This window comes from Crotalus tigris, unplaced genomic scaffold, assembly GCF_016545835.1.
Source record: "Crotalus tigris isolate CLP2741 ecotype Arizona unplaced genomic scaffold, ASM1654583v1 scf7180000024124.1850442, whole genome shotgun sequence".
In the NCBI taxonomy this organism is placed as follows: domain Eukaryota; kingdom Metazoa; phylum Chordata; class Lepidosauria; order Squamata; family Viperidae; genus Crotalus; species Crotalus tigris.
The window spans coordinates 1439743-1457774 of NW_024100400.1; the positions used below are offsets into that span (position 1 = coordinate 1439743).

General features: G+C 38.3%; 1 protein-coding gene across 28 annotated transcripts in view; it reads left to right on the forward strand.

The window, feature by feature from the left end:
• Positions 1-18032, forward strand: part of ADGRL3 (adhesion G protein-coupled receptor L3) — a 638839-nt gene that overhangs the window by 555688 nt on the left and 65119 nt on the right. For 27 of the 28 annotated variants that reach the window (XR_005554203.1, XM_039322771.1, XM_039322772.1 and 24 more), the window contains one exon: positions 1530-1626. Coding sequence is in view for 27 of the 28 variants with exons in the window: in XM_039322771.1 (XP_039178705.1) it covers positions 1530-1626 (97 nt within the window). In the remaining variant the exon portion in view is untranslated. Of the gene's footprint in view, positions 1-1529; positions 1627-11739; positions 16968-18032 lie in introns of those variants that run through there. The other variant, XM_039322781.1, reaches the window with a different exon arrangement.

The window sequence follows — 18032 nt, forward strand, 5'->3', positions numbered from 1 at the left end:
CACACATCCAGATGACCCCACCCTGAAAACTTGGCTGCTCTTCCAGACTTTGGGGCAAGATGGTAGTTGAACCACTTTTATATGGGGGTACTTGTCTTCAGCTACTTGTGATTGCTTTGTGAAGTTTTTTTCCCTTTATTTTTTTTAAATACTAGAACATAAAAAATATAATTACTGTAGAGGAAAGCTAGAATTTAAATTTAAATTAAATTCAGGTTTCTCACCAGGTATACATCTTACCTTTGTTTGAAGGGTGGAATAAAAAGTTGTCCTTTGAGTTCAGCTTGAGAATTATTATTTTATTTTACTGAAATTGTTTACATGTATATATGCATTATATTTCATTAACAGAATTTAATGCCAAAAAGGTATATGGTAAATGCTGAAACTTATTGCAAGTGAATTATTAATGTAGCTAGTGAAAAATATAATCTAAATTACTGCATTAATTTTCTCTCAGACTAATTTAGACATAGAGCATCAGGTATGCCATATTTCTCCTCCTCGATACATTTCTAGACTTGGGAATTTGAACATACATTTCAATTTATATATCAATTTATGAAACATTTACAAGCACCTCTCTCAGATACTTGCATACAAAAATATTACCTACTTCCCTAGTAACAGTCTGAACATTGGAGAGGTAGAATGAGTATTATGTTTTCATGACATTAACTAAGTAGGAAACTCTTTTGTTTTTATTTACTTAACTGATTTTTTATTCAGGAGCTCAAGGCACCACAAATAGCATTTCTCCTCCTCTTATCTTTTCCCACAACAATGACTTGTGCAATTGGACTAAGAGAGATGGACCAACATTAACTCAGCCAGGAATGTTCTGTGGCTAAGGGTATACTGAAGGCAACATCTTAACTACTCTGCAGCACTGGCACTTGTACTGCTTGCAAGTTTCCAATTTGGAAAAAAATAGTGGATTAGATGGATTTGTTCGTATTTCGGCATAGCTTTGGATAGCTTTCTGGCTTGAAATCTATTTTATTACTTTTTACCTTGTTTAAGGTACAAAAAAAGAGAAGGATTCATGAAGTTGTGTTATTATTAGAGTGAGGGGAGCTGAAAATGATAAACCTATTTTTGCATTTTTGATGAATTCTAAGAAGTGGAAATTGTCTTGAACTTTAACATAACATTCTTGAATAGGAACAAGTGACTCCTCCCCCCCCCCGTTCCAGGGTAGAAGGTGTTAAGTGGTCTTATAAGTGCATGAGCTTCTGAAAGGCTTAATGCACTTGGTTTTCCCAAGTCAGACAAAAGGTCCAAGACTTTCAACTTGACCCACTCTGGGCGGCTCTGGAGGTCATACATGTAAGCTGCATATTGCTCTAGGAAAAGCAGGGAGCTCTTTGCCCAGAGAGAACAATTTCAGAGAGAAAATCAAAACACCTTGCTTACTTCCTGCACTGCCAGAAGCCATCTCCACAGAAACAGGAAGAAACAGGTCATTATTTCCTATGGATCCTCTGCTTGATGTTCATCTTCTGCCCCTTCTTCTTGTGCTTCTGCAGAGCCGAATTCGCAGGATGTGGAATGACACAGTTCGAAAGCAATCAGAATCCTCCTTCATCACTGGTGATATAAACAGTTCAGCATCACTTAACAGAGGTAATTATGGACTTTTCAAATACATATAACCTTTGTAATTATGAAGAATCTAAACAGCAATGCTTTGTTAACCTTGCAACATGTAGCATCTTGTTCCCTTGAATTAAAATGTTACCACAGAATGAAAGATCCATTGTGCACTGTATTTCATTAATAGAAAATACTTCTTTTAACTTTCTCTCAGTTCTTTAACATGGATATTAAATGTCGCTGAAAGTCAGTTGTAGAAGGAGTAGTGGCAATGAGGGAGAATAGTTTTGAGGTCAGGCTGCTGGTCATAGACATAAATAAAGATACCTGTCTTCTTAATGTTACTGCTATTGCTAAGACAAATATTGTCGAACTTAACAGCCATCCATGAAAGCTGTTGGTACATCCTGTTAAATGCTGAAGTCCAAGAGAAGGCTCCATGATGGAGAAAACCTGCTGCATAATGTGGAGTTATGCCATTTCCCCAGCATAGCCTTCCTGATACACTACAGATATCACCTATATGTAGTAATGTAATGAGGATGTTTTCAGCCAGGCTCAACACTGGATCTAAAATTAAACTTTTCCAAAATTGAAGAAACCAATGTTCCAAACTCTATTAAAAGACATGCCAGAATACTGAGGATTGGAAAAATATTCCTCTCAGGGAATGCTCCTTCCCCTCCCCCTCCCCCCCACACTCACCCATTGTGTCTTTTTCACTGCCACAACCACCACCATCGCTAGCTCTAGAAAACAACTTTCTCAAAGATTCTGGGAAGGTTAATTGGAGCAGCAATGAGGGTAAGTGTATGTTTGTGTGGGAGAATGAGGGTAAAAGTAGTGCTGAAAAACAGAGCTGAAATTGCCTATCAGATTTTGGCTACAGAGAAACTGCCATTGGGGAGGAGGAAAGGCAAAACAAGAGTCTTTGAGTATCACTTCGCATTGCCTTTTTTCCCTCTGAAAATCCCAAGAATGATACAAGATGATGGGTGTTAGTCTTCTGGGGGAAAATGAAAATAATGGCAGTTTTTTTAATGGTTTCCTCTACCCTTCTGGGGGTATGAGAACTAGACCCAGGAAAATAATGGCGTTTTTACTCATGCTTCAATAGTTGTAACAGAGGACAGATGGGTCTCTAACTTAAAACTATAGCCAGAAAACAAAAAACCTGAGGCTACCATAATTCTATTTCATGTTTGATATACTACCATATCCTTCCCCGGTCTTGCCTTTTCAAGGCTGAATTTACACAGTTCTTCCAAGTATTTTCCATTCATTCCAATGACTTTCCTGATTTCCCTTCTGTGACCTTGTTCTTTTTCTCAACTCTTCTTAAGCATGGTATCCAGAACATTATTAAAATCTTAAGAGCAGCTTAGTAGAATACAGGAAATAATAATCCTGTGATTCAGGAACCTTATTTCCCTTAATACAGCCTGTGTTTGCCTTTTATACTCCAATGTTATACTATAATTAATTATAACTGAAATTTCATGAACTTTTTCACAAAGCCAGTGATTCCCATTCCATGCTGACGTCTATTAATCCCTGCATTGTTTCCAACGTGTTTATATCACTGCATGATACCCTGCTCTAAAATTTTCCCAGGTAGATGCCATGCTCTTATCTTTAATTCCCCATATTCTCCTGGAGAAGAAACAATGATTGCCCTCCTTCAGTCATTTGGCTCTTTACCTGTTGTCCAAGATTTTTGAAAGATAATGGACAATACTTTGGCCAGACCGTCAGTCAGTGCCTTCTATATGTTAGGATATAGTTCATCTGTCCTCTGGTCTAAAGCTCATTCAAGCTTAGCAAGTGTTCCCTAGTTACAGGTGTATTAACCTCAGACTACAACCCTTCAGTATTCTCTTTATAATCACCTAATGGACCACAAACTACCTTATTGGAAAAGACTCAGACCAAATAGGAACTAACTTCCTTTGTTAGCTTATTCTGCCATGAATGTCTAACCACCATTGCTGTAAATTTATTAAAAATTGCTCAAATTCAAAATATTACAAGAGTAAGAAAGAAAACTTTGATGGAGATGAATGAAACCTTTAAAAAACCACAAGGAAAAAAACAAGCAAAAATTTGCAGAAGATGCTAAGATAGATACCTCCCTAATTTAAATGAGCATAAAAAGGAAATGAGGTATAGTCCAGTAAGATTTGAAAGATTGTTCTCAGCAGCACCAGACAGACGAGACCAAAACTAAACTGCATGTAACCACTTAATAAAAGTAGTCTTAACCTCATGTGAATTAGGAAGATGTCTGTGTTTAGAATGATTTTGCATTCACCATCTCTGCCCTGTCACCTTTTCATTAACTAACCAAATATAACTTTTCTATTACTTAAATTCTGAGCCATATACAATACATGCTCTTGGGACATTTATCTTTGTTACTGAAAGCATTTCTGATCATCTAGAGTAGCTGATCTAGTGAGAATCTATTTTCTGTAAGTTCACCAACTGAAATTAATATTTTCTTTCCCTAGCTTCCCTCAGCTGTGTCAGTCTTTCCCACAGCCTCAGTATCCTCCACATATATAAAGTTTTATTCCCCAGAATTCTCAGCAATGGCCAATCTAATGATGATTCTTATTCTCTTTCTTTCTCTCTTCTTTCATTCAGGAACTTAAATTAACATGCATAACATTCCCTCCTTCTGTTTTTTCCCTACAATGTAAGAGAGACAACTAGACAAGTAAACTTCTGTGGCAATTAGCACACCAGAGCATGAGTTTTCCCATTCCTGGTCCAACACCTTAATTACTACACCATATTGTAGGAATTAAAGTTTACATTTCAGGAGATTGCCCAAATTAGGAAGACTGAATTAGATAATTTTCCTTGGTCTAGGACTCTGCACTAATAACAGACACATGACTTGGGTACCATAATAGAAGTTCTTTCCAAGGTAAGAAAAACACTAATATCTGAGCAGCTGCATGTCATCTTGCCTAAGTGCAATGTTTCCTCAATAAGAGAGTAAGATAACAATGAGATAATAAGAGGCATATACTTTTCCTGAAGATAATGTGAAAATGGCTTGCTATTGCCTTCTTCTGAGGTGTTTCTTTGATTCTCTGGTCTATCCTACAGCCCTGGGATTCCTGCATGGTCCCACCTCCAAGTATTAACCAGGTCAGTCAGGCCCAGTTTCTAAGCCCAGATACAATAAGTGAGGTATATTTTTCATAAACAATACCCACAACATCAAGAGATTGAAGACACTGAATTATTCTGCAGGATTATCATTTATATTATCACTTTTCCTTTCCTTGCAAGTATAACCATAAGAAGGAGGAACAAACTAACACTCTCTCAATCACCATCTGACCTTTTGCAATATGTCTGTTCCCATAAGAGAGCACCTATTATCTGTTTGAACTTGCAGAGCAACTTTGAAAAAAATATTTCAGCTATTGAGGAACTCAGAAGAAGCATTATTGTTTAAAAGAAAGGTCTCACTTTAAAATATTACAAACTCCCCCCCCCTTTTTTTGCCAAACAACTTATTGCCCAATTGCAGCTATGCCCACAAGGTTGAAAAGAGGTTTTAATTTTCTCCCACTCATCTTGCTAGACATACCAGCAGCATCAAAACCATACCTGTTTCCCAGTTAGCCTGTCAACCTTACTTAAAATGTAAACTCCTGCCCCCCTCAGATGAGAAATAACATTTCAAGTAAGTATTCTTACAGCAGTGCTAGGAGAAACAAATTCTTATCATCCAGGAACCCTATCTGAACAATTCTGCTAAAAAGAAATAGTAAATGTTCACGTTAAAGTGCAGAGATTCCTTTAGTTAATTTATGTTTCAAAATGTAATAGAAGCAAATTCAGAGTACTTTTTTTAAAAAAAAAAAAGTGTAAATATTGAGGGCAACATTAATTACTGCCTTTTAAAAAGCTTTCTCCCCAGCTAAATGCAGACAAAGCACTTGTAAGCTATGGATCATCAACACTCTCATCTTGACTTGTCTTGCTGGGAGCCCTCATTGCTTTAATCCCAGCTCATGGTTTTAAATAAATTATTTGGCAGCATCTATCAGCAAAAGATGCCACATTTAGGAAGCAGACAAACAGCAGAAGAAAACCTGCAGCAGCTTCTGATCCTGAGAATATGGAACAAGGAAGACATAAATATTTTTAGGCTTAAATACTGTAAGTTCTATGACATGCCAGTAACTTAGCTGTCCTCTGCAAAAACAAATAAAATGCAGGGCCTTCTGATTTTCTAATCCAGTTGCGTTTTTTTCCAGCTTTTAACTGCTATTTTTAAAATGTTGACATGTTTCAAATATTGTTTTCCTTCTTGAGTCATCTCAAGATCTTTCAATTTATTAAATTTGTTAGGGCCACCCACTTCATTAGATATTAGGTGATTTTATCTGTTTCCAAGATCAGTTGTTTTCCAATGACTCAAACCTCCATGTAGTAGACATAAATTTATATTGGTAACGCCTATACAATATCCAGTTCTGTTGCAGACCCATAGGTGATAGTATTTGGTAATATCTGAAAGAAACAGTGAGCAGGGATGGCAGGGGGGGGGGGGGGGAGGTGGTGGAATTCTGTCAGGAGCAGTCGCATTCTTGGCCCTCTGCTTGGGGGGGGGGGAGTTAAATGGCTTTTAGAAACCTCATTGCCCCCAAAGAAAGCCTAGAACTGGGTATGTTGATCATTCTCATGATTTGGGTACCTGTTCACCCTCATTTATGGCAAAGAGGGGGATTTTTTCCATAATGTAATCCTACTGGTAGGGAGCAGAGAGCAAACTGCAGGCACATTCACCTGAAAACCTCTTGTTTTTCTGTCCTCTATCAAGCCCAACGCAGGGAAAATTGTGTGCAATGTATAATTATCCTATTTCCTTCCTTACCTATTTTCCTTCACCTACTGTATGTTCTCTCCTTTTCTCTACCCTGCAGATTCCCTTCCCCTTTAAAGCCCTGAATTCTGTCTGATCACTTATTTCATTTTTTATTTGCTGCTCCCCTCCTTATCATCTAGCCAGCTGCTGACAATCCATTTGACAATCTGATTTTATATTCTAACTTTATTGTAAAATGAAAATTCATATTTGGTTTGTGCATACAATATGCTTAAATCATTATGTGTGGAGGTTTATGGTTATATAAAACACACAGAGATAGTTGTATAGGAATGTGAGTGATAGAGAAAGAGTACAGATGGATGAATGAAAGTTGTGTGTGAATAAAGGGGAAAATAGAAAATGCATTGGCATGGAATTACAACAAAAAGGATGGAAGGTTACTATGGTAATAGAGAGAAGAAGGTAGTGAATTCTGGTTGTTGTTTTTTTTTTTGCTTCAGAAATAAAAAAAATAAAATAACTATTTTAGCTTGCCTACAGTTGTAGCATTTGGGTTTGTCCATAAGAAAAGTATTTCTGAAGTGTAGAAATTCCCCTACCCTAGTGAACTAACATGGCTATTTTTTGAGAGTTGGATTTAGTTTTTGATCCAAATAGCCTTTCCCTTGCTTCTTATTCTAAAATTATTGTAATCTATTGAGATACAGCTGCTTCATGAGGAAGTTAAATGAATTGTTCAAATTAATGTATATGGGGCTTCCTTTGTGTAATCCAAACTTTACATTGACTGAGTCCCACCAAAGAACCCATAAAATAAGGGGGGATTCTGGGGTGGGAATGGGGTGGATAGAAGAAATATCCCAATGCAGAGGTAAGAGCTGAGCCTATAATTTCCTGATCCTTAACTCAGGTTCTACAATGTATCAGCTCTACTTTCCTTTGCACTGAGTAACATCAGCTTTTTCTGCTGTAAATAGATGATTTGGGTGATTTTATCTCAGTTTAGTTCGGTTTGAAATACTATTTTCCAGCTTATATTGCTTTTATGTAACATAAATCCCCCCCAACTATCCTGTACTATGTGGCTTGAGTCAGAATCATTTGGGTAATAAGGTATCAGTGGTTTGGTATTTCACAGTTTAGCTCTCACAGGGACAATTATGTTACAGTCTTTTGAAAACTTCAGAACAATTACAAGGAGAGTAATTTGTAAACTCATGAGAAGTGGCTTGGACTTGCCTGAACAAGGCTCTGCAATTCTCCTTGTCATGGCAACACAATCTGCTTCAAGGAGGTACTTCATACAACATAAAGCCTCAACTGTCATGAGCAGAAGACTCTTGCAGGAATGGGAATTGCTGAACAACATAAAGCAGGAAGGACAAGGAAATCAATGCAGTGACAGCATATTGCTACCATGCTATTTGGCCAAGTGCTTTCAAAGGAATGGCTTGTACAAAGCCAGGGGTGTCAAACTGCTGGCCCGTGGGCCGGTTGCATCATACGGAGCCCGTGCCCACCCCAGCTCCAGCAATGCAAAAAAAGTTGTGATACATCGCGTGATGTGATGTGGCAAGTTTGACACCCGTGTTCAAAGCATTGGGCAAGTGACAAAGCTTTGCATGGTCTTAGTAATTATGAATGCAGTGAGAGAGCATGGTTTTTTAAAACTCTTTTCCCCAATTCCTCCAGAAAGATAACAGGCCCTGAAAAGAGCCCCTGACTTTGCTTTGACACAGGGGGAATTTCCTTGAGACTGAACTATCTCTCCAAAAGTGGCTATTCAGTAAGGGAAGGGAAAGGAGGGCACCGCCATGCTTGCTCACTTCATACAGAAACTAGCATTGCACACAACGTACCTACTGTTTATTTCCCAAGTTTTCTCTACATTTTCTCTACTTGTGGGAGGGAAACTGGGCCTCGCTTAGGCCATCCCTTAGCTCTGCCTATCCTCTTTCTAGTCCTTTTGCAAAGCAGCGTCAAGCAGCCAGAACTCCACTTTTGTTTCCCTGTGCTAGATAAAAAGAACAAGTGGCTCAGAGCAGAAAAAATAGCCCAGAAGGACACTTACCCATAGCCAGTGCTTAAAGAAAATGTACAAGGAGCACTTGCCACCTCCAATCAGGGTGAGAGAGATGTAGATCTTCTGCCAGAAAGACCTTGACAGCTGGGGAAGAAGGCTCAGACTGAGGGAAGTGAAAGGATGGGAGATTTATTGAATAGGTAGATGGGCTTAAGTCAGTGGTTGGCTCATCTACTCTCTCTCTCTCTGATATATTCTTCCTGGAATTTCTTTTGGCATGAGTTATGGGCAAGGATGGTCTCAACAATTATTTATTCCAGCACAATGGGAAGAAGCATAAATTCCAAACTAGAGGCAGTTTCTTCATATGTTTCTTTGTTAAATTAGTTTGCCATCCTTCTCGCTAGAAGGCGACTCTGGAAGGCTTACAACATTGAGGCTATCTGAATAAATACTGCATGTATTAGAAATGGCTGAAGTAGAAGGAGTGGCAGCTGTCTCCAGGCAGAGAATGAGAAGTGCTGCAAATGTCCCATTGGATCATTCTGTCTTTGCTTGATGGCTGCTGAGAAGAGGAGCAAGACCAAATAGATATCTTTCCTTGTGGGCCCACCCAGGTGAAAGGGGTGGATTACAGAGACTGACTACATTAAGGAAAGGAACGCTGCCAACAATGTAACACGGAAGCTTCCTGCAGTAGAGAGGAAAGGGGTGTTAGCTGCTCAGGCGGAAAGGAGGGACCAAGAATGTGGAATGACAGCTGCGGAGAGTACAGTAGTGAGCCTGGAAGGGGAAGAATAATCCTTTCATGTTGTTCAAACCACACACAATAAACACAGTAGGGAATTACTTTCTCCATGGGTTTTGCAAGACAGAAGGATGGCAGTCAACCAAAGCATTTGGCTTTGCTTGTGAATTCCCTGGCTCTTCCTGCCACCTGTCACCCTGCCCTACTAGCCCAGTTGAGCACCAGCCACAGTTGCATCTTCGCTATCTCTGATTATAAATGCAAATTTAACATTACTTTTAGCTATCATGTCAGACTAAAACATAATAGTGGATTGGCATTCCGCCTTCTACTTTGTGCGGCACACAGAAATGTCAAGATTGGGTAAAATTCCTGTTCACTATTCTAAAAGCTTCTAAATATTCTAAGAAATGTAGGTCCTTCTAATTGTGAATATAACATATATGAGTATTTTTTTTTCCATTTCTGATTCTCTGATGACTTTATTCTATGTGAAATGAAAAATATGTGTAAAACGTAAATGAGAAAACAATATTGGTAACAATAGCGAGAGATAATAACCAGTTTAACTGGTCTATATATATTCTCATGAACTGAGTAAATTAAACCCATATTCAAGCAGGGAGACCCTGCATCTGAAAGGCATCTAAAAAGCAAAATTTTCATAACCTGATTTGTATCTGATGAAACTTAAATATTTTCAAAACTGAATTGCTCATATCACATTTTCTGATACTGTAGTTAAGGTGTGGCGTATGATATCATTCATCCAGCAAACCACTCCCTCTCCCCAAATGCACAAATAGGTTTCCGATGGATTTTTAAATCCTTGTTCTTAGTCTTTGTACATCACAATAATGTGCATCACATTATAAGAAATGTTAGGCTGCTGAGGAAAAATTTGGCTGGAGCTACATCCCACAATTCCCTCAGATTTTTTTTTGGGGGGGGGAGATGGTTTTACTGCCACAGCAATAATGTTCTTAGGTCTTTCTCTGTCTTTCTCTTGTGAAAACACGGAAAAAGTTATTTTTCCAATTTATTTTCCTCATGCTTCTTTTCCTTTTCTTATATAACATACCTCTGACTTTTGACTTATGGCAAAAAGCATCTGAATGTTCAGAAATGTGAGAGCAACTTACCGCCCATGGCACTGTCATTGTGTACTTTGTCTTAAATGATAGCAGATAGTTTCCCATCCTGCCAGAATGTACAAAACAGACCCATAATCTCACCTTTGTGTAACCACTTGAGAAAAACGCTTTTCGCTACTCATCCAAACCTGAGGGACTTGTCTACAGTCTCTATTCCCACTCATGGAATATCTGTCAGACCTATCTCTGGTGCCTTAGCTACCTTCTATAGTTTCAGGCATATGAGTGAAAGAGGCATAATTACTAATGTTTCCAACTGGTTCCACATCCTGTTGAAATAAAGATAAAATGGAAAGAAGCAGCCCTCCATTGACTCAGAAAAGAATAGAAAGAAGCCCACATGTCATTTGTCAGGGAGGCAGAAATCTCTGTTTCTATCTCCAAACCTTTCTATTGCATTGTTGTCAAACCTCCTTTTGCTACCTTCTTTATCTATCTGTTGCCCTAGTTCTGACAGTGAGTATCAGTTCATTCCATCCTTTGGACTGTGCTCCTTTTTGGTTCGATTTCAGATGAAGAAATTCAGAAATCTTGTAAGAGGTTCTGTGGTTGAGCATCAGTCCTGTCCCTCTTGGTCCTGATCCTCATAACATAATACAACATGATGGGCTAGTGTTAGTATTTTGGAGAGAAACGGAAGAAGTGATTCCCTGTAGCCACTCCTTCTCCTCTTTGTGAGTTTCCCTATTTGAGTTTCTACTGTATCTCTCTCAGTTTTCTCTTCTTAGGGCTGTATTTATACAATTTTCTTTATGGTACTTTCCAGTATCATACTCCTGATTTCATACCTGAGATGAGCATTACAGGCTGATTGAATGGATGTTTCCATGTCTGAAATAAGATTCTAACACTAAAATATACAGCAAAGAGTGTTACAAAGTGTATAGGATTCAGTATTACAAATGTCTGGGTACAAATTATCAATATACAATCTTTAAAGTAGGATTTTTTTTCCCAGTAATGTAGGAAAAACATATTAAAGTTTTAGTACTCTTGGGTATTACTTTTTCAGAATTAAATGTTGAAAGATATCTTTCTAATCTCACATTCAGAAAGCTAAAGTAAAGCTGTTAACTGTTAAAATATGATTCTCTTGGATTAATTAGTTCTTTGTGCAGTTGGTATATGTATACAGAATCAACTTTTTATTTGATTATTACTTTCATAGAATTATAGAATAGAGTTGGAGGAAAATACATAGGTCATCAATCTTTTGCATAAATACAAGTATCCCTTTCTATACCTAATATATTTGATTATTTTTCCTAAGTGTAGAACTTTGCATGTTCTATTACATTTCATTCGAGATATTCAAGCTAGATTGTCTAACCTATCAATGTTGAATTTTATTTCTGTCTTCTAGGGTATTATTTATCCCACCCAGTTTTGTGTCAGCTGCAAATTTGATAAGCATTCTTCCATCTCTTCATTCAAGTCATTAATGAAACTGTTGACGATAGAGGACCCAGGATTGATCCTTGTGGCACCCCACTTGATACCTCTCTCCAATTTGATGAGGAACCACTGATGAACACTATTTGAGTATGATTTTCAAGCCAGCTGTGGATCCATGTAATAGACATGCTATCCAATCCATACTTAACTAGCTTCCTAATCAGGCTTCCTGAGATTAACATATTTAATGTCAACTGAATCCCCAAATCTACTAAAGAAATTTTCCATTCAGAAAATAAGGAATTCTTCTTGACAATTCCATGTTGACTTCTGGCAATTTCTGTGTTATTCTCAAGCTGCTTACCAATCAGTCTCTTTATGGTCTTCTCTAAAAAATTTCCCAGCTACAGTGTCAGATTGATTGGTTCTGTGTTGCTAGATCCTGCTTTTTCTCCTTTTTGATAAGGACTGCAATTGCTCTTCTCAGTCATCTGACATCTCATCCAATCTCTGAGATATTGAAGATCAGACATTAAGGATCAGCCAGACCATCAGCAAAGTCCTACTGTACTCTAGAAAGCAATACACCTATCCCTCATTCAAAGAATTCCTTGACAATCTTCTATCACTTTCAAGTTTCATTTCTGCCCCTTCATGTTCCTCTTCATGTTCCAATTGCCTTGTTGCATTTTAGCATTTTGTCATCTTCATTAAACAGCTGGAATACTATGATTTTGCCTTCTTTTTTATTGACATAATTAAATAGTTTCTGTTCTGTTTGGCATTATGTACCAACTTCACTTCCTGTGAGTTTAGTTTTTCTGATGCCATCTCTACAGTTTATGTACATGTATCCTTTCTTGGTGATCTATCCCTCTATCTCCCATCTGTGTTCTTTTTTATCTTCAGATCTTCAGTAAATTTTTGTGCAGCCACGTTGACTTCTTATGCTGTCCTTCCTATTTCAAAATTGTTTGCAATTTTGTTTTTAGTATATACTTTTTTTAAAAAAAGCCTTCATCTTCTCCTGCTATATAATCCTATTTATCTTGTTCTGACTTTATTAAACTATGTTTTGAGATTTTGCAAAATATATTTTTGACTACACTCAGCCTGTACTTTCCCTTTTTGTTTCTGTTTCTTTTGAATAAATAATATTCTTCACTTGCAATATTTGAATCATGAGAGACATCCTACCAGATCTCTGTTATGTCTATTAAATCTATGCCTTCTTAAGTTAAGAATTTTAACATTAGTATGAATATCGCAAAAGCTGTAAATTTTATGAGTCAGTGTTGTTTCAGATTTTGCACTGAATGTTTAATAAGATCCATTGTAATAATATAACCTCTTCTCCAGTGCACAAGTCCTTATTGTAGGATTTTCATCTTTAGGTTGTACACATTTCAGTAAGTCCTGCTAATCAAGTTTGCCACATTTTGAGCAAAGATAGTTTTAGAAGTCCTTCTGAAATGCAACCCATTTCATGTCAGGTAGCACAAACAAGGATCAAAGAAACCAAATCCCTCCCACTGAGTTTTTGGGATGTGTAGGCGCATGCTTGCAGGGCCCTCTCCTAGTTTCTTGGTAGGAGGGCTGCCCCCACAGCCACATTGCTGGATGACAAAAGGAGCATTGGGTCTGGGTGCTTTAGAATCAGCTCGGCCGCAAACAGGCATTTAAGTTTCTCAAATGTCGCTTGACATTCCATTGTCCATTGGAGTGACTGGCTGGGCTTAGGCATCCCCCCCCTTTTGTTTTTAGCAAGTTTGTGATGGGGAAGGCAATTTGTGCAGTTGCTGGGGGTCTCCATTAAACTGTACACCGGGGGGGTGTCTTGCAGGCTATCCTTCACCCCAGGGATGGTCCTGCAGGTGCTCCCTGCCAGGCAGCCATCCCTGGCACTGGAGTGGTAGCAGCCACCACCATTGAGCTGGCTGAGGTTCCAGTTGTCGTAGCAAGGATGGAGACTCCATCGTCAGCTGTGGTAGGGGGTGGATGCGCATCAGGTTGCCACCTTTGAGTCAGGGTTTCGTGCACTTTGAGGTTCTCAAAGCCCCCTGCATGAACTTTATGGCTTGTTCCATCATCCAGTCCATCCAGTTGCTTTCTCCGCACCCATCATCACTCTCTTTCTCCAACCCTTTCAACTGGGCTTGCTTTCCACATTGGTGGCTGCCCCTGCCCTCATGGGTGAATGTCACCCCCTGAGGTTTCTCTTCTCACTCCTCTTTTCTTCCAACCCCTAGGGACCATCAGGGTCTCAGTGGGTCGTCTTTCCCCACTGTCTGACTGGTACAAACAGATCCAGTCCTCCCAGAGGGGGTCTCATAGATACCTCTCCCTAGGTTTCAATTTCTTCTTGGTCAGTCCCTCAAGTCAACATTGTATGCACAGTCCCCACAGTAGAGGTAATATCCTCTCCGGGTTGACCAAAATTGCAGTTTCTGCCTAATGTCATACCTTTCCCCATACAAACATTTATGAAAGCAGACTCTCAACTCCAATTGATTGAAGTGGAAAAAAAACTTTTACTAAAGATGTTGGTTGCAGGAAAGTGAGGCAGACACTGAAGTTCCCGCACATTGATACAAAGAGCCAAACCCAACGTTCCCCATTCCTCTCCCAATGTCTGATCTGTTATAACCCAATCTGGGATCGCTGCAGTGTTGTGGGAAACTCTGGGTTATTTAGGCTGCTGGAATTTAACACCTAAAGCAAGTAAGTAGCCTTGATGATCCCTGGTATAAGCGGTACAAACAGCTCTGGTCTTCCTCACATGTCAGCTCCCCCTCCCCATTTCCCAATTTTAGATACACAAGTATGGATTGCCCCAAATACCTCCCTTCCCCTTTGATGGCAAGACGCAGCAAGGCACCAAGCCAACGATGGCGACCCTAACAATGTGCATATTCAGTTATTCACCTACATTCTTCTTTTTTCCTTTTATACTCTTGTATAACTTTATAGTGGTCATGTGATAAAAAACCATACAATAGCATAAAAGCATAAAAATGCTTACATAATTATAAAATCCTGAAATTAAGACAATTATTTTTCTGCAGAAAGCAATGGCAAAAAAAGCAAATAAAATAATACTTAGACCAGGTGGAACTTCATTAGCAAATAGAGTTCAAGTTGCTATAGAAAGGGGATTGAAGTATATGTAGGCAAATTTGCATTGCCAAAGAATACTGCAAAATGGCTGAAAACAAGACATTAAAGTGGACCCCAAATCAGAATTCTATGTATGTTAGAAAGGTAATACTGAATAGGTAATTTGCTGGCCTGAAAAATTTCCTGTTTTCACCACTTGAGCTTCCAAATTCCTGAGCTTCTTCTCCAGATTTTCAAATATCATAGTAATATGGTTGTAACTGTTCTTTGCAGAATCATTGTCCTCATGGTATAGAAAAAAAAGAATAATTGATAGTGGACTTGATAAGACTTGAGCTTGATAAAAATGATAGACCTGGGAAATGGATGAAGAGCCAGATAATTGGAAGAGGGCAAACTTTTCCATCTTCAAAAAAAAAGAGAATAGTAAAATGCCAGGAATTAAGATTACTCATCTAACATTTGCAGACAGGTCTGCTTATCAGAATTGCCAACAAAGAAAACCTGGGTGGGATAGCTAATACCTGGAAGGCAATCTTTCCAAATGCTCTTGAGGAATTGGCTGAAAATAACATTTAGCAAAGACAAATGCAGCATTAAGCAGTTCATACATTTTCTAGGAACTGTTTCTGTCAAACTCCAACTAAAATCCTGCTTCTGCAACCTACAATTCACAATTGCCTGAGGGAAAATATAACTTCTTATTAAATAAGAGTCAATAAAAATAAAAGTAGAGTAATTCTGACCTTTCTTTTAATTGTTTGCTATTTGACATCTTCTGGTACACTGCTACTGGTACACTGTTTCTTTTCATGTTTTATTTGGAACATGTCAAAATAGGCCATTTTTGTTGCTGTTAGCATCTCTCAGTAACCTTAGCAGATTTTGTGCATTTCATTTCCCAATACAAGCTCAGTAATTGCTGTAATTCTTTAATTTCAGACATTCTTCTTAGTTCACAAGTTCCTGTTTTCATCTCCAGTATGGATCTGAGTTGATTTTCAGCTTTTCAACTTAGTCAGCTGACTTCCTTCTTTCCCTTCTTGAAACAATATGTTATGATTGCTGTAAGTCTCTATCCGTGTAGTTTTCCTTGCAAGAGTATAGTCACAATCCTCTATAGATATGGTTTCTTCCCTGATTGTGCAGTGAGGCCTACAACCCCTGGATTTCCGCTGTTCTCCCACCAAATACTAACCAAGCTTGACCTGGCTTAATTTTTTAAAAACTAGTTAGCTAGGAACTGCCACTTGCTGTTTTTGTTTATTTGTTTAATTTGTTAATTTGTTTTATTTTCTTAAAATTCAAAGTAGGCGTTTGATTTATTTTCTTAAAATTCAAAGTAGGCGTTTGATCACCTTTTATTTCCTGTAAAATCAAGCACTCTGCCATTACATGATGCCCTTTCCCACTCTAAGAAGTCTTCTTTCTGAATCGGATCAAGGATATCTGATCCTTTGTTTCTTTCTTTGTCAGCAAGGGAAGTCCAAGATTTCCCAAAGTTAAAATATTTGGTCAATTTTGTCTTCAACAAATTCAAGTTAAATAAAGTCCACTACCATTACTATTCATTTATTTTTCTTTCAAATAACTGCAGTTACATCCCCTAACTATCATCATTGTCTTTCTTTATTCTTAGTCCTGTTTAAATCCTTTTCAAGATGTCCAGGATTAGAAACAATGAATGAAATGTGGTTTGCCCAGCAAGACTGTAGTGATAATAATTTGGAGAAGGAAGAGAGAGAGTCTAAAAAAAAGTGCTTGCCTTTTTTAATAGCTATATCTCTATATTCCAGGATTTTTCTCCCACAAATACTCTTGCCACACTAAACCTCTCTTCAAGTTTAACACTGGTGCCATTCTTTTTCACTAATGCCTTGGATGAAAAAGTGGAGGAAACCCTTATCAAAAATGATGTTAATACAAAACTGGGTAGAATAGCTAATACTAAAGGAAATAGAAACAAAAAAATATTTTGATAGATTAGAGAAATGAACCAGAAATAATAGAATGAATTGTTTTAAAAGGCAAAAGCAAAGATCTTCACTTAAAAAAGAAAAGCTAGAAGAGAAGAGAAGAGAAGAGAAGAGAAGAGAAGAGAAGAGAAGAGAAGAGAAGAGAAGAGAAGAGAAGCTGGAAGGGACCTTGGAGGTCTTCTAGTCCAGCCCCCTGCTCAAGCAGGAGAACCTATACCATCTCAGACAAGTGACTATCTAGTCTCTTCTTAAAAACCTCCAGTGATGAAGCGCCCATGGTTTCTGAATGCAAGCTATTCCACTGGTTAATTGTTCTGTCAGAAGTTTCTCCTTAATTCCAGGTTGCTTCTCTCTTTGATCAGTTTCCAACCATTGTTTCTTGTCCTGCCCTCTGGTGCTTTGGTGAGTAATGTGACCCCCTCTTCTTTGTGGCAGCCCCTCAAATACTGGAATACTGCTATCATGTCACGTTTCTTTTTTAGACTAGCCAAACCCAAGTCCTGCAGCCATTCTTCATATGTTTTAGTCTCCAGGCCTTTGATCATCCTAGTTGCTCTCTCTGAAACTTTTTCCAAGGTCTCAACATCTTTTTTGTAGTATGTTGACCAAAATTGTTTGCAGTATTCCAGGTGTAGTCTTACTAGGGTTTTATAAATTTAATATTTCATGTGATCTTGATTCTATGCCTTTGTTTACACAACCCAGGATTGTATTAGCTTTTTTTGGCTGCTGCTGCACACTGTTGACTCATATTCAAGTGATCAACCACTAAGACTCCAAGATCCCTCTCACAATTACTGTTTTTGAGCCAGGTCTCGCCTAATCTGTACTTATACCTTTGATTTTTCCTGCCTAAATGTAAAACTTTGCTTTCCCCCACATTAAAATTCATTTTGTTAGATAGGGCCCATTGTTCAAGTTTGTCAAGAACTTTTTGGATCCTGAACTTGTCTTCTGGGATGTTGGCTACTCTTGCCGGTTTAGTGACCTCTGCAAATTTGATGAGTTCCCCTTCTATTCCCTAATCTAAGTCATTGATGAAGATATTGAAGACTCCTGGACCTAAAATGGAGACTTATGGTGCCCCATTGCTTACTTCTCTCCATGTGGATGTAGCACCATTGAATACAACTCATTGAGTATGGTTTGTCAGCCAGCTACAAATCCA